General features: G+C 36.1%; 1 protein-coding gene across 1 annotated transcript; it reads right to left on the bottom strand.

Moving 5' to 3' along the window:
* Window positions 1-3940: 3940 nt before the first annotated feature.
* On the bottom strand, window positions 3941-17664 carry LOC143395288 (ATP-dependent RNA helicase DDX3X-like). The gene is made up of 17 exons (XM_077107829.1): window positions 17423-17664; window positions 14247-14313; window positions 13560-13607; window positions 10915-11044; window positions 10435-10593; window positions 10255-10354; window positions 9918-10053; window positions 9449-9534; window positions 9175-9273; window positions 8930-9090; window positions 8423-8567; window positions 8169-8313; window positions 7639-7820; window positions 7285-7402; window positions 7025-7178; window positions 6544-6680; window positions 3941-6356 (listed from the first exon to the last, which is right to left on the bottom strand). Exons 1-17 carry the CDS (start codon window positions 17465-17467, stop codon window positions 6277-6279), a joined length of 1992 nt encoding a protein of 663 aa, XP_076963944.1. The 5' UTR covers window positions 17468-17664; the 3' UTR covers window positions 3941-6276.

Below are 17664 nucleotides of genomic sequence, written 5' to 3'. Positions count from 1 at the left end.
ACCCATCAATAGTTGGGGAGGTTGCAGCTTTCATCCACATTCTCATCTGTCACTTTTTTTAACTAGCCTATTTGAAATCTCCAGAGAATAATTCCTGTTTTTGTGAAACTAAAAAAGAGCCCTAGCTCAAGAGTAATAATAGAGGCAGGCAAACTCTTATAGGAAATTACCAACCATGTCCTCCAAGGCTCAGATTCCCAGCACTGAACTTTTTAAAAACTATTTGCTCAACATCTTGGGAAATAAAATCTGGCACGGTGCATTTGTGATACAACTGGTCTATGTATATGAACAATGTCAAAAATTACAAGAATTAGTAGTAATTAATCCCAGCTCTGAATGGAAAAGCCTACACAAACAGAATGATTAGATATTGAAGAAGCACCTGGAACTACAAGTTGGGGCCTATCTTTAATCTTAAACTTAACTACCTGAGTGAAATTATCCAGCAGTCTCTTCATTCTCTTTGAGATCTAAACCAAGAAAAGCGACCTTTGATATTTTTGGTGCTGGGGATTGATCCCAGTGACTCAGCCACATCCTTAACCCTTCATAATGTTTTATGTTGAGACAGGGTCTTGTTAAGTTGCTGAGTCTGGCTTTGAACTTGCATCAGTTGCGGCAATACAGGTGTGAGCTTCCTTGCCTGGCTTTTAGTAACAAAGATTACTTTAAAAATGAAAAAACTAGGGGCCTGGGGAAATAGCTCAGTTGGTTGAACGTTTGCCTAGCTTTGTTCATGCTAGGCAAATGTTCAAAAGAATAAAAAACACCAAAAGAATAAGAAAACTAGCCAGGGGTGGTAGCACATGCCTGCAGTCCCAGCTGTGTGGGAGATCAAAACTGGATAATCAATTACCCTGTAAGTTGTAAGCCAGCCTAGGCAACACAATGAAAACCCATCATAAAACAACCAATTCTATAAAAAGGAACTGTTTGGATTGAGGATATACCCTTGCCTAGCATGTGAGGCACTGGATCTAATCCTCAGCATCACATGTAAATAAAACACCCCCCCCAAAAAAACTCCCCAATATTTGCCATATCAGCATGTTTAAGAAATAAAGTTTAGGATTGTATTAGTGCCCAATATCCAGAAACATCCCTGGCCCTCACAAAAATAAATAATTATACTTTCTGTGTCATCAACCTGTTATAAACTTAAGGCCTGAGGCTGGGGTGGGGCTTAGTGGTAAGATATTTAATCAGCAAGAGATCATTCAGTCATCAGCTCCAAGGTAGGGGAATGGGGGAATTAAGATTTGGCTATGTATTCTCTTGCCCTGTGTTGTCACTTCCCTTTGAATCAGAACATATTTTCTTTGGCCTGTATTTGACAAAAATCTCAAAATTAAACGAGTCAAAAGACATCATATTAATAAGAAGTTCATATCATTTTCCACCTTCTCAGAAGGTCACTAAATTTGCCCACTAGACTTCAGTACAAGTTGAAATTTCCTCATGACAAAATTCCCCAGAACGCAAAAACAGTGAACAAATTTTTGGTTTAGATGAATGTATAGGTCATGCGAGAGCCATGACTGCAGTATAATGAGCCCACAGAGAAACACATCTAAGACAAGACAGTCCATGTGAAACTTTAAGATATTTTACATATTTGCCTAGTCTACACCTGTAACTTGACCGAGTGAGCATCAAGAAAAGCCTCAAATCTGAAGTATGCCTATTGTAGAATTTTCTGCAGCTTCAGCATTACCACTCTGTAACCTGGTTTGTTAGCAAAAAAAAAAGACTACTTTTTTCCTCGGAAGTTGTCTGCTATTTATATTCTGAAATAGCAGTGTCAAAACTTCAAAACACGATTCAGTGTGCAGATTAGGAAATACATGACTCAGAAAAATTTTAGCAGTATAAATGACAGGGAACAATCTTTCTTAAGACAACATATGGGCCGATGACAAAGGTAGTGAAGTTTTCATGGTTATCCACCTGACATAACTGAAAAAAAAAAAAAAAGGAGGGATGACATCAAGGGCAGATCCGAACCTTCTTTGTCAAAGTTTCTCAGTAGTGATATAGGCCAATAAAGCAATATTCTACTGTTCAAGAAATAATTATATAAGTTAAGGAATACCATTTAGCAGATTCTCTTATGTGTGAGCTCATAAGAGTATACTTTTAAGCTGGGCCCAGTGGTGTTTACCTGTAATCCCAGTGGCTCGAGGCTGAGGCAGGAGGATTTCAAATTCAAAGTCAGCCTCAGAAAACAGTGAGGCATTAAACAATTCAGTGAGACCCTGTCTCTATAAAGAAAATATAAAAAGGGTTGGGGAGTGGCTCAATGGTGAAGCACCCGAGTTCATTCTCAATACCAAAGGAAAAAAAAAAAAGGTGCACTTTTGTCAAAACTCATGGAGCTGTTTACAAAAAAATCTATTCACTAACTATATGTTGCCCCCAGAAAAATAAAGTTAGGGGGAGAGTAATTGGACCAACTGTTACAAACAGAAAAATGTATACATCCTAACCATACCCATCAACAAATTATAAAGTAAACAAATTTATGAAATCTGACTATACCTATAACATTATACCAGAAAAGCTGCTTTCTCATTTCTGTCTTCAAGGTAACCATTGTCCCAATATCTATATCATTTTCATCTTTTCAATTTTATATAATCAGAATCATTTGTATGATTATGGATGACCCCCCTACAGGCAGAAGCTAGATGTAAGCAAAAAACTTGTTCTGCCCTATTCCAACAGATGCAATTATGAAGCAGCAAACCACATAGCAAGAATAATGTAATATGGAGATAGCATTTCCATTGGTAAGGCCAGTTCCCCTTAATTTGGTTAACTATCTGACCAGACAGCTGTTAAATCTGCAAAATATTAAGAGTTCTACCTGTTATTTACCAATACTCGAACATCAAGAGTGGATAGTCTAGTCTGAAGAATTATCAGTATTTCATTAATTCAATTCACTACCCACAGACTACCAGTATTTCAGTATGCTCTTAACTAATAAAGCCAAACTCCAGGCTGAGTTGTTAATCACTAGGTTTTCAGGGAAATACAATTTAAAATAAACAACTAGCTGATGATGAAAATGTGCAATAAACCAAGTAATTCTAAGAACAAGGGGCAAAAAGGAAACTACATAAACTGACAAGTATATAAAATCAGAATATTCTGGAAAATTTTCTAGGACCTATTCAAAAAATGTAGAACATATAAACTCTTATTCTACTTTACAATGTTAACAGAAAATGCACATCTCCCATAAATGAAAGTAACTCATAGGGCTGGGTTGTGGCTCAGTGATAGAGTGCTTGCCTTGCAAATGTGAGGCACTGGGCTCAGCAACACATACAAATAAATGAATAAAATAAAGGTTATACAACCAAAAAAAAAAAAAAAAGGTGTGTGTAAATAATATATGCGATAACTTACAGTAGACAAAAAAGGACACTGAATTCAGCTAAAATATTTTGTATCTAAATAAGATGTTAATTGTTGTCTACTTAATGTTTACCAACTGACAGTGTCTGCCTCTAGCCACACGTGGCAATAAATTACAAAAACAAAAATTAACTGTCTTATCATCCATCTCAATTACTGATCTCTTCAATTCTTGATTCTTTTTGTAATGAAGAAAAAAACATCATTTTTTCTCGATTAATTCATTCTTAGTTCAGCCATTCTTTATATCAAAATATTTATAAGAGAAAGATCACATGACATACGCCATATTTAGGCCTTTCAGATTTTCATAATTTTTAACAAAAATCCTGTTTCTCTATACTCTAAGCTTAAACAAACTTCATACATTCTTGAAATAGTTAAGGAATACAAGTAACTTCATAAAGTCTCACAAATAACTCTCTTAACTAAGAAATGATTTTTCCATTTTTTCAGGGGAGTTCACTTTTACCTTATTAAGCCACAACTGAAAGCCAAAAGATTGTGTTCAATTTTTTATTTTAGTAAAATCAGAATAACACAGCACATGCAGTGCTAGCATCTAGAACTAATACAATAAGCAATTACTAAATTTACAGTGACTTAAAGTTCAATATTCACATTCAGCAAGTTAAATCTATTCTTATTTACTGAAAATATACTGGCTGACAAAACTGAATGTAAGAGTCACTGATTATGGCAATACACAAAGATAACCACATGTTTGAAGATTGCAAATATGCCAGACAATCACTTAAAACCAATACAAACAAAACTAAACAAAACTCAAGAGAACTTTTTGAGAATCAGTGTTTAAAAGTGTTTTCATTAATATCTTTAAGACAAGTATCAAAACCTTGGCATATTTTCATCTCACATTGCCAATTTTGTCAGAAAATTATAGCTACATTGCAAATGCCAGATCTGGTTAATTTGACTCAAGTTTAATAGGACTTAACATGAAAAGCTCACACTACCCCGAAATATATTATTATTTCACACATGGTGACATTCAACATTCAATTGCCAGTGTTTTTGTATTGTCTTTTGGTCAAGTTTCTTTAAACTTTCAAAGAATCACTTTTAGGCTTACAAAAATAAATATTTGTCAAAATGTTCAATAAATATTACACAAACTAGCAGCAAAAAGTTATCTAAAGTCTGTCGTGTGCAAAGTTTTCTTCTCATCTATCATTCTATGGTCCCAAATAAAATTTTAGAATCTAGTTCTTGACAAGCTGCTTTCAACAATCTCCAAGAGAAAAAATAAGATTGGAAGTTTAAGGACTCGCACAGAGGACACATATATAAAAAATTCTCTGAATGTGCAATAAAATAAGTACTTTGTAAAAAGTTATGGGCAAAATGTACAAGAGTCTAAACCTATATTAATTGAAATAGCACCGTAACAAATGTCCTTAATACTGTCAAGTGCACCTACTACAGTAGTTTTAGAACAAGGCACAATACACTTGAAAATCTATTGCACTTTAAGAAGTTTTCACCAACTTCTTATGCCACTTTCAAGATATACTTTTCTTAAAGGTCACTCTCCATTCTGGCCACAAAATTCTAGGTGGGAGAGGCATTTTTAGAAATGGACAACATCTTTGGCCAAATTTAGCATAAAGAGATTATAAATATAATGGAAACCTATGCAACTAAAAATTAACTGAAACTGCACTATAAAGAACTAACACCTTGTGCAGTTTAGTACATATTTCCAACCTGTGAGATCTCAAGGATTTCAGTTTGTTATTCTATGATTTACAAAGTCTACAAGTGTAAGCCATTTTAACGTTTGTTTCAATGCAGCTGTAATAGAGAAATATGAATCTGTATTAAAATAAAGCCTGCTGCATAATCCTTTCTGTTCACACGCCCTTGACCAAAAAACATCAACACTAGCATGCGTTAAAGACCAGAATCCAACAAGGCCGGTAATGAGGATTGGTCATTGACATGGTCAGCCATTCTACCATCTCAATTTTACTTATGGCAGACATTAAAGAATATAATTAAATGAACCCTCCAAACAAACCTTTAAACTTTTCCTGTAATCATATGCCCACAGATGCCTAACTTAAAATTGATAACTGTCTAAACATTAAATAAGGAATTGTGTATTAAATGTTAACTTTCAAAAGAGTGCTTTCAAAAACATTTGGGTGTATTCATACTACACACCTGATAATGCCTGGAATGGCTTCTTAAAAGAGTTTAAGGTTCCAAGTGCCTATCCAGGATAGAGTGAGCAAGTCAGAACTTTAACTTAGTACAGTTTGCCACATTAGAAACTAATTATGTTTTCATGTTTCTCCCCCCAGTCTGCAAAGATGGAAATATCATTAACAGGCTACTACTATGTAATTTTTTTCTTTATCATTACATGTATGCATGAACTGATGATTCCTGTTAAGTTGTATCACACCTGTGTGCCAAGGTTTGATTGTAGCCCAAGTTCAGTAAATTTATTTGTCAAAAGAATTGATATCTTGAGCATTATTGAGCCAACAGGACATCAAAATAATAAGATGTCTAAAGTTAAAGTCACAGTACATTAACAAACAAATGATCCTCAGTCATAAAATTATAAATGCAGTTTGGGGAGGGACTAAGCAGGAGGGGAGTTAATCCAAACTATAGCAACTAGATCTTCAAACCAACTTCTGAATAGGGCTGCTGGTTGTTCCTTTCTTCTTGTGACTTTGAGCTCCCTTGGAATTTTCAGGAGAATCACAGCTGGTAATGTACTGCAAAGTTCTTGAAGCTACACGATATAGTCTGGCTAAGTTACATGTGGTTTCCATATTAGCTTGTATGAAAGGGTGACTTTGCTGCAAAGCAGATTCAGTTGCCCCACCAGTCAACCCCCTGGGAGTTATAATTTCCTCCATATCCATCACTATTGTAGAAGCCTCCATAGCCACCTATCAAGAAATGTTTAAAGAGAGAAATTAAGTCATCCACTGTTAGTACCTTTCTCTTTTGCCTCAAGTACTTTGAAGAAAATCTAAATGTTGGATTTAATTCTTTGGAAATTACAATTTCCCTAATAAATTATGCTTTAAAAAGGTGACTAAGGGGGGGAAAAAAGACCCCCCCCAATTTAGTTACCTCCACCAAATCCTCTGTTACTGCCATGACCACCTCCACCACTGCAGCTGCTGCTTGCGCGATTACTACTAAAACCAGAATTGCTGGATCCACTACTTTGTCGGTAGTCTCTGGCACCAAATCCTCCACTGAATCTACTGTTGTAAGAAAAAAAATAACATTCGGTGGTCTATGAGGATGAAATTCAGTTAAAATACCAACTCCTGTTTTCAATTTGTTTTTTAAAATTAAGCCCTATTATGTGTGATGATTATTCTTTGATGGGTATTTCCAAAAACCTAAGCACTGAAGAGCTGACACTCTGCGTCATATTAACTTTTATAACTTTCCAAAATATTCTGGTTGTTGAATTATTTATTTAAGTTTAAGGTTAACATCTTAACGCATTATGTCCCATAGCCTTATAACTAAAACAGAATGGATCAATTAACTCAATCCTTTGGCCTTCAAACAAGGAATAAAGATCCCAAATAATGTGTACCTCTTTGAGCGTCCACGACTGCTACCTTTGTAATGGTGTTCATAAGCCATATTCTCCAACCAAGATGGCACTTCTTGTTTAGCTTCCACAAGAAGATCCAACAAATCCTTTGTGATATTTATATTTCTTTCATTAAAGAATGAGGTGGCAAGACCTAAAGAATTTAAAATAAGTATCTGAAGGCTATGTCTTATAAATTAACTTTCTGTAGAAAATTAAAGTTACATAAAAAAGAAAAAAAATTCAAACGAACACCTTACCAAGGTTTCCAACACGTCCTGTACGGCCAATGCGGTGTACATATTCTTCAATATCACTTGGCAAATCAAAATTGATTACATGTTTCACATTTGAAATGTCTAGACCTCTTGCTGCCACCTGAAAAATAATATTCATTAAAAGAAAGCAGGTGACAAGGTGGCATAGGCCTGTTATCCCAGCAGCTAGGAAGGCTGAGGCAAAGCCAGCCTTAGCAAAAGCAAGGGATTATGCAACTCAACATGAGGCCCTGTCTTTAAACAAAATGCACAACAAGGCTGGGGAGGTGGTAGAGTGCTCTCCCCTGGAAGGAAAGCAGTATTCAAACTATAAACTAGAAAATGAAGTATACGCACAGCTGTAGCTACTAGAATAGGGCTTTTCCCTGAGCGAAACTGATGAAGGGCCTCTTCTCTATCTCTCTGAGATCGGTCTCCATGAATACTGGTACATGCATATCCTTCGTGGTATAAGAAATCCTCTAGTGAATCTGCACCCTTTTTGGTCTCCACAAACACTAAAGTCAGTGAATCCTTGCCTGAAAAATAGGAAGGTTCTGTTTACTAATAGGCTGGACATCAATGCTTATGCCAAATATTAAATAGTTTAATTCTTGTCTTTACTTAAAAAGAGGTGCAAGTACTATCAGAAGAGCCAAAGAGACTCTCCTTTTATCTAGCTGATGCTAGGATTCATAATTTCACCTGTTGCATTTATTTTTTTTATTTTATTTTTTTTGAGAGAGAGGATTTTAATATTTATTTTTTTTTTTAGTTTTTGGCAGACACAACATCTTTTGTTTGTATGTGGTGCTGAGGATCGAACCTGGGCCGCACACATGCCAGGCGAGCGCGCTACCACTTGAGAAACATCCCCAGTCCCTCACCTGTTGCATTTAAGAGATCAAGTAGAAATGACCGTTTGTCTGCCTCTTCTACCCAAACCACTTTCTGTGTGATGTTCTCAGAAGTAGAGCCTACTCTGCCTACAGCCAGGAAGATATATTCATCCAAGAAGTCACGGGCAAGCATCTGAAAAAGTAAAAATAAATAAATATATATATCCATTCTAAACATAAATTACAAAATCCAGAAATGCTAATGTTCTATTAAGAAAAATAAATGCAGCTTCAAATAGTACCTGTATCTCCTTAGGAAAAGTAGCACTAAACATCATAGTGTGGCGAACACCCTTTGGTGGCATAGTATCTTGTTCAACTATACGACGTATTTGAGGTTCAAATCCCATATCTAGCATCCTATCAGCTTCATCCAACACTAAATACCTATTAATGAAAATAATTCAGTTGATGTGAAAAATAATTTTTTTGCCTCTGCTGAAAAGACATTGAGTAAATGTTGTCTAAAATTAACTATGCCAACAGCCAGGGACGAGGGCACACATCTGAATGTACCCAGGCAGGTTTCAGGCGAACCTCACAGCAACTTAGCAAGATTCTATTTCAAATTGAGAAATAAAAGGACTAGATATATAGGTTCAGTAATAGAACATTTCTGGGTTTAATCCAAGTGTGTGTGGGAGATCTCACTGTGCTAATTAAAACATACTTTCTAAGCTCTAATTTTAAACCTTAGTTATTTTTTGTCTATCGTAACAGACTATTCCAATTTATACAAGTTAACATACTTGCAGAAGTCTAATCCAATTTTTCCTCTTTCCATCATATCCACTAGACGTCCTGGAGTGGCTACTAACAAATGGCATCCACGTTCTAAGTCCCGAATCTGCTGACCAATATCAGCACCACCATAAACTACACAAGGACGAACTCTAGACCTGTATGAAAACTATAAACAAAAAATTTATTAGTCATAAAAATATCATTAGAGAATTGATGAAAAAGGCAATAATTAACTAAAATGCATACTCACTTTTCTGGCTTCCTCGTAGATCTGTACAGCCAATTCTCTTGTTGGGGCTAACACCAAGGAAATTGGGTATTGTTTGCGACGCCCATATCTTCCGTTTTCCTAAGACAGTAGTATAGTTTTCAACTTTAAGTCCCCAAACTTTAGCTCTACTTCATTAGAGTAAAATTCCCTGTAATTTTAATAACACCTAAAAACAGTTTTTGCTTAGAGAGTTCCACAACTATTTACAAAACCTTTTTTAAGCAAAAATTTATTATTTTATAGAAAAGACTACCTTCACAGCCTTCAAGGCCTCTCCTGGACCATCTGTATATATCTGACTTAAGATGGGTAGAAGAAATGCTGCAGTTTTTCCAGATCCTGTTAAGAAAACACTGGCTTATTAATTGTTAATATTATGGCTGTATTTACATTTGTTTTAGTTTACCAGTTTATGACTTAACATTTCCTATTTACACTTGATCTTTCTGTCACTACAAAAAAAAAAAAAAAAAAAAAAAAAAAAAAAAAACTCTCTTGTAGCACTACTAACAATTTGCTATAGGCAAAAAAAGATGGCCTGATTAAAAAAAGTAGTTTCATCTTACAATCTCAGAAGTGTTAAGACAAAAAGATATATCTTACCAATCTTCACTTATCTCAAAATCATACTAAACAAAGGACTTGGGCTTCTTCATATAAAATACTTCCCATAAAAGATCTAGTCCAATTTAGACATTAATGATTTAATCAAGTAAGCTTACCTGTTTGAGCACAAGCCATTAAGTCTCTTTTTTCTTTGATAATAGGAATAGCATGTTTTTGCACTGGAGTAGGACGAGTGTAACGGGTAAGCTCAATGTTCCCCATGATAATTTCTCCCATTTCAATATCACTGAACTGTTAAAGAAATTCAACCAGGTCAATCAAATACAACCAGCAACACTATACCTACACTACATTTTAAAATATACTAATATAAAAAAGCCACCATTTATGTTTTTCATATGCTTTACACATCTACATTAGGATTTACTCAGAGTGGTAACCATCAATGTATAATTTTTCATAACCTATTTAAACTCAAACAAAAACACTTACACTTTCAATATGTGGAGGGCAATTATTGCCTGTTGCCTCTACTGGTATATCATCATATTTCTCAAAGTTAATCCCAGTGTTACCTCCAGAGAAGAGTTCCCTAAAATCAAATTGTTATCACATAAATGTTACAGCATGAAATGAGTTTCATGACAATTAGCATACATTTCAAAAACTTACTGTTCTAAGCGTTCACTTGGTGGAAGTGGTTTTGACCAATTATCTTCATCTGCTTTATCACACCAACGACTATGTCCACTTCGCTCAAATTTGCCAAACCCAGTTCTGTCACCACGACTGCCCATACCATCATAGTCACTCCGTCCTCGGTCATCAAATCTGAACAGTATGAGCACAGAGTACGTCATTTATCACTCAAGAAAAGTATTTGTACTAGTAATTAAACTATTGAATATAAGTTCCCTTAGGTATGTCAAAACTTACAACTCAGGTCATCTTTTGTAAAATAAAGCCCTCTAGCTAACCACTGCTAATATAAAACTATATCTTCACTTGAAAAAAATTAATAGTTTTGTGAAATTCACTGCTGAAATAAGACTTCACATAGAACTAAATACAACTATTAGGTTCTTTGAATCAAATTAAGACTCCTGGGTAACTACTTTATGTTTACATTAGTTAAAAAAAAATTTTTTTTACCTTCCTCTTGATCCACTTCCACGATCACTGAAATAACTTGGCTTTCCTCTTGAATCACGAGACCCAAAACTGCTGTATGCATCCTTATCTTTACTACAACTCCACCCTGAACTGTCCTTATCATAGTATCCTTCAAGAAAAATACTAATATTAGAGAATAACAATATTTTATGATTTCCATTTTCCCAAATATATAGCTCTTCATGGACACAGCCTTCCTTTCTCTGATCCTTGTGGGATCAAAGGTCAGGGGTCCCACAATTTTTACCATCTTAAATTCTCTTGTCCTTCAGAAATTGTTATATTAACCGAAGTAATTTCATGGTTAAATAATGTTCTAAGTGAATGTAACTTCTGAGAGACTAACAACTCACATTTAACACTACTATTACACTAATGCTGTTATTGTAGATGCATAAAATAATCAATTATTTTTTAAAACTTTGGAAAGCTTTAAAACTTATTTTAAAACTAGGCTTATCTATTAAGAGTGATTTCAGGGCTGGGGTTGGGGCTCCATGTTTTAGTTCAATCCTGTTACCTCCTACCTGCCCCACCAAAGAATATTGATCTTACAGGTTTTGGTGTGGTGGCTCATAGCTATAGGCACCATTTCAAAGCCAGCCTCAGCAACATTTAGCAAAGACCCTAAGAAACATTAGCAAGTCCCTCTCTCAAAATTTAAAAAAGGGTTGGAGATATGGCTCAGTGGTAAAGTGAGTTGTATCTCCAGAGGGTGTCCCCCCATCCCCACGTGACTTCAAATACCTCCATTAAATCTTTTAAGCTCACAGGGGACAGGCTAAAGCTAACTAGATAAAAAAGCCAGAAATGCTGTACTAATGCAGTTTTCAACATAATACACCGAATCTATAATTCATATTTTGGGACAGTTCCAGCTAACCAAATGTTAGTTCAGGAACAGTTACCTGGAAAAAAGCTTTAGATATATAACCAACCAGAAATAATCTGTTTGATATAACAGTAAAGAGAATTTCGCCCATTTTTTTTTTTTTTGGTGTGTGTATAATGGTGAAAAATGAACTTGATAATTCCAGAACTTTGTAATCAAATCGCTATATGGGCAACCATACAACATGTCATGAAAAATAACAGGGACACATTCACTGAAAGAACCTGGAAAAGTTAACATCAATGTAAAAAACAATCTGGCTTCATTTAGTAACACTGAAAAAAATAGATCAAATGAGGAATTTCAATATGATCAGCTCTGCTCCATTAGACTGTTAGGTGGCCCTTATAAATGTGTAAGTAGTCCGGTTAAAAAATGTACACTGAATTATAAAATTTAACTGCAGGCAAAGGATAGCTTAACATCAAGAGCAAATCAGATTTTTCCACCAAGGAATACTACATTAGAAAACTTATAACTAATTTTCTAAAGTCACTATAACACCCTAAAAACAAAAGCACCCTACTAAAATTTCTTAATCCAATTGAAGTTTTTTCAAAAGTTAATTTCACACTGAGGCATAACATGGCTATTTCAATTTAACAGAAATAGTAGGTGGTATAATGGTTGCCAGGCTATATTCATGAACTGTCAAATTCTAAGAGTCCAACAATACTGTATCACCTCTATAAAGCTGATGAGAAGCAGGTACACTTGGAAATAAAACAGAAATCAACCTTATTGCTGACTAATTTCCACGGAGACAGATAATAAAACATAAACTCATGGCAAAACAAACAAACAAAAAGCTCAACTAGTTGAAAGCTTAAACTTAATCATGCATTTTATAGTTTCAAAGAAATATTTATGGTTTCTTTTACTATAAGTTCTAAAATACTGCCACTCCTTTTAAAGTACTTAATGTTCCTGGGATGCAATTGCAGCCAGATAAACCCTAAACAATAAAGAATACCCATAATGAAAAAAATTCTGCAGTCATTGTGAAAATAAAACAAATATCATTAGCTAAGTAATCTTCTGATTAAACAATTAAAGACATGTATAATGCAATAGAAAGGAAATCCAGCCACAGGTTGTCTTCTCTAACCTCTGAGTATTCTACCCCTGACCTTCTATCACAATCTTCTTTCTTTTAACTTTAATATTTTGCATTCCCTCCAATTTCAGATCACCCCTTTTGATTATTTGCTACTCAAGACTATCACTCCCACAATATTTTTTTGTATGTATCTATCTATAGGACAAAGTTCATATTACAAGTTTTTAAGACATTAAAAAAAAATCTTTCAAAAAGAAATTGTTCAGGCAAAGAGCTAAGAACTGACAAATCTATCTAACCTGAGTGTGGCCAAATTATAATGCTCCAACTATTAGCTACTTTGCAAAACCTGCACTTTCATTATAGTATCATAAAGTTTGTTTTTCATACTAGGATGGGTCCTAAAATCACACATTCCAAACAGTGTTATTATGTTTACAAACAGATTAAATAATAGAGTGATGAAAACTGTCCATAGAGTCTTTGAGCTTAAAGTCTGTCAAAAGAAAATAAAAATTAAGGGACATTTCCAAAGATAGGAAGTTCTAGTTTCTGAATACAGGACTGATCTAACAAGTACAAAAAAAGAAATTTCTTAAGTAATTTTGTTTTCCTCTATGTTCTGGGTATCTTCTAAGAGCAAAAGATCTAGAAAATTTCATGATCACATACCTTTAGATGCTTCTCTGTTTCTTAAATGAGGAGGTATATAGCGCCCTTCTAAAAAAAGAGAAAACTACTATTGAAAACCCTTTATAATCTCCAAGATATAACTTTTTATGGAAATATCAATTACCCTGAATGGTGCTTAAAGTTTTACCTGGACATATGAACACCATACATAATCACACATCATACATAAAACTAGGAAAAAAATGATTTGATAAAATTACATATTTTAATTTTAAAATTTCTAAAATAAGTCAACAGACTAGTTGATGGGTAAGCAAGCAAATGATTAAACAAAAAACCTCACACTATTTTCAAAGGAATGTTGTTGAATTTAATGTGACCCCCAAAGATCAGAACTTAGTTTTATCACTACATCTCCGGTTTCACTGTGGTAAATTTAGGTTGCAGCATACAGCTTATAAGTATACAACTTCTGTAATTAGTTTATTACAATTCAGGAGAGGATGAACATACTCTACCCTCTTTATAATTGATGGGACATAAATTTTCTAAAAGATGTGTATTACATGAGTAGTAATACTTAACTGTTTTAAGCCTGAAAGAATCACTCTTTGTCATTCAGATGTGCCACAATAATTCAATAAAATTTTAAAGTATAAAATTAAATTTGAAATTGGTTAACAGAAATTTCTAATATAAATACTATATTTTTAAAAATTAACTTACTGCTACTGCTCGCTGTACTTCCTCCTCCACCCTGATTATCAGAGGAGTTCAGGTCTAAACCAGCAAACTGAAAAAGAAATGTTTATATCTCACACATTTACATACCAAAAATTAAGATAAAAAAATTAAGATTAAAAAAATCAATCATTGTCACAATTGCAAACCAGAAGTCCTACATTTCAGTTCTGATCCTACACTATTTACAATGTAAGTCTGCCTCCTAAGGTTGGAAGAACATTCTGAAATCTACAAAGTTTAATGATGGCAAGTGGCTTCATCTAAAAAAAAAGTCTATTTTCAATTGTAAAAGCACTTAATTCATCAGAATATTAACTTCTCAGCAATTATAATTTATTTTGATTCTTTTTGAGGAATTAAACCGGCTGTTTCTACTTGATATTGTTTTTTTTTTTGGTACACGATTTTGAACTCAGGGGCACTCAACCTCTGAGCCACATTCCCAACCCTATTTTCATATTTTATTCAGAGACAAGGTATCTCACAGAGTTGTTTAGTGCCTTGCTACTGCTGAGGCTGGCTTGCTTTGTTTTGTGGTACTGGGGATTGAACCCAGGGCCTTGTTTATGAGAGGCAAGCACTCTACCAACTGAGCTATGACCCCAGCCCCTGAGGGTAGCTTTGAATTTGGGATCCTACTGCCTCAGCATCCAGAGCTACTGGGATTACAGGCAGGCGCCAGCTTTCTACTTGATATTATTTTAAGGGGGGCGGGGAGGAGTCCACATTAGGGCAATTTGAGGATTCCCAATTTCTTCACACAGGAAAGGAATTATTTTTAATTTGGAATTCCTAAGCGGGAAAAATTAACATTCTAAATTAAAAACTTTACATTCTTAGCCCGCACGGTGGGCGCACACCTGTATTCCCAGCGACAAGGGAAGTTGAGGCAGGAAGATGGCGAGTTCAAAGCCAGCCTCAGCAACGGGGAGGTGCAACTTAGTGAGACACTGTCTCTAAAATACAAAATGGGGCTGGGGATGTGGCTCAGTGGTCGAGTACCCCTGAGTTCAATCCCCAGAGCCAAAAGCAAACAAACAATAACACAAGAACAAAAAACAAAACAAACAAAACCACCTCAAACAAACAAAAACCCCTGACACATGCTTTTAAAAAAACGTTAGGCCCTGTTTAATTTCAACTTCTCTTTACACTGACAAATTTCAAAGCAGAATAAAGCTTATTTGTCTTTAATGAATTTATAATGCCTTACTCAAAACTGGTTTGAAGAGAAAAACTATATATATGCAAAATAATCCATACAAAGTAATTACAACGGCACCTATTTGCACAGGTCATTTCCTATAGCACGTGTGTAAGTGCTGTATTAAAAGTTCAAGACGCGCAGTGACATATGCTTGTAATCCCAGCAAAAGGGAGGCTAAGGCAGGAGGATCGAGTTCAAAGCCAGTCTCAGCGAAGCAACTCAGTGAGACCCTGTCTCAGAATAAAATACCAAAATAGGGCTGGGGATGTGGCTCAGAGGTTGAGTGCCTGAGTTCAACCTACATTCGAAAAGTTACGTGCATCACCAAGAATTACACTTAAACATTAGAAAATTCCCAAGTCTGTTTAATCTAGAGACTCTGGAAATCGTTAATCAAGATTTATGCTCCCCTGGGGCTGGGGATATAGCTCAGTCGGTAGAGTGCTTGCCTCCCACACAAAAAGGCCTCGGGTTCAATCCAACACCACACACCACACACACCAGCCCAGCATGGTGGCGCACACTTGTAATCTCAATGGCTCAGGAGGCTCAGGCAGGAGGATCTTGAATTTGAACCCAGCCTCAGCGTTGGTGAGGCAATGAGCAACACAACCAGACCCTATCTCTAAATAATATACAAAATCCGGCCGGTTATGATGTTGCTTAGTGGTCCAGTGAACGGAGTTAAATCCCCGGTACCACACCTCCCCCAAAAGACAAAATAACAAAAACCAAAAACAAACATCCCTCCCCAAAGATGAGATCAATTCCCTCACATTACACACAATCATTACAACTTAAAAATCAATCAGCATTGACTGAATCGGGAGACAAAACTTTTAACTGTACAAATAACTTAAGGGCCGCTCCGAACAAAACTACAGGAACAAGAACCTTCTAGACACGAAAAAAGCGCTTCCGCGCCACCACCAACACCTCAAAAGAATAGCATTCTACTTTAAAAAGCGTAGGCTCCGGCTAATCACCTATTTCAAGGTCCTCCTCAGACATACAATATTAACAAAACTGCCATGCAGATAGTTGATTACAGTGACCAGATGTTCTTCCCTCAGCCCGACCCTTAACCTAAGAACACATACTACATTTAAAAACACTGCTCTCAAATAACTTGTCATCCATATACTGAATTTGATGTACAAGGTGCCGATTCCCTAACATGCCAGATGTCTACCCGCTGGCGTCCAACCTCCATTATTCCCAGGCACCGATCAAGAGAAGCACGAGGCGGCCATTCTTCCCTCCCCTCCTACTATTCCCTTCCGGCTCTTGTGCGTCACAAAACTTTCCACTCCGGAAATAAGGCCTCGTCATTATTTAAGGCAACTAGATGGGGACCACCGGAGAATACTTATTAAACACCAGATACCCAATTCTTTAAACTTTTGTAACAGATTTTACCTTACCCCACCAATTAAGCCTACAAAAGGTCAAAAGAACCGCCCAACTGTGCTACCGTACACAAAGGCCATCGCCATTTCACGAGTGAAGGCCCCTCCTCCCGCCACTACATTCTGTGGCAGGCCTTAGTTCTTTTTCCGCTTACGCACCAACGACACAGAATCGTCCAAATCAGTCACCCAGTGAAAGCCAAACCTTTCATCACAAAAAAAGGCCGCGTTCTGCCCAACAACACTATCACAAACTAGTCAAAACTCGCACCTACGCATTTCTGAGGTCTCGCGCTTGCATCGACACAAGCCGCCATTACACGCGACCGGGTACAATACCTCAGGCCAGTACCAGTCAAAAAAAATCAACATTACCGTTACAGTCCTTACCCACGTTTTAAATCGCTTCTTCTCCCGTTCCCACCACCCGGAAAAACTAGAACCCGTGGAAAAAAAAAAGTCGTCAGCACTACGCTGTAAGCCAAATTAAACCAAAAATAGTAAGTCTAAAAAAGCAGCCTCATTCAGTCATTTCAGCTCACCTGCTGGTCCAGCCCAAGCGTATTTTCCACCGCCACATGACTCATCCTTGAAAAAAACCGAGAACTCGGGATCTCCCACAGCAGACGTAATTATATCCTCCTATTGAACTTCTCACAGGGAACTATAGCTCTGAAGTACACAGCTTTGCGACACCCGTAATATACCTACTCCGATGGCTTTACGTCAGCGCGCAGGACGTGCGTGCACCTCGTTCCGCACACCACCAACCCCTTTATTGCTA

Source organism: Callospermophilus lateralis, chromosome Y (assembly GCF_048772815.1).
Source record: "Callospermophilus lateralis isolate mCalLat2 chromosome Y, mCalLat2.hap1, whole genome shotgun sequence".
NCBI classification, from domain to species: Eukaryota; Metazoa; Chordata; class Mammalia; order Rodentia; family Sciuridae; genus Callospermophilus; species Callospermophilus lateralis.
This window is presented reverse-complemented; position numbering and strand designations above follow the sequence as displayed.

Excerpts from the sequence above, each read along its gene's own strand:
- LOC143395288 (XM_077107829.1), bottom strand. The coding sequence starts at position 17,467 with ATGAGTCATGTGGCGGTGGAAAATACGCTTGGGCTGGACCAGCAG. Across the intron at positions 10,054-10,254 it reads GCCCTCCACATATTGAAAGT|TTCAGTGATATTGAAATGGG; the intron begins GTAAGTGTTTTT and ends TTTCTTTAACAG. Across the intron at positions 9,274-9,448 it reads AGGCCTTGAAGGCTGTGAAG|GAAAACGGAAGATATGGGCG; the intron begins GTAGTCTTTTCT and ends CTACTGTCTTAG.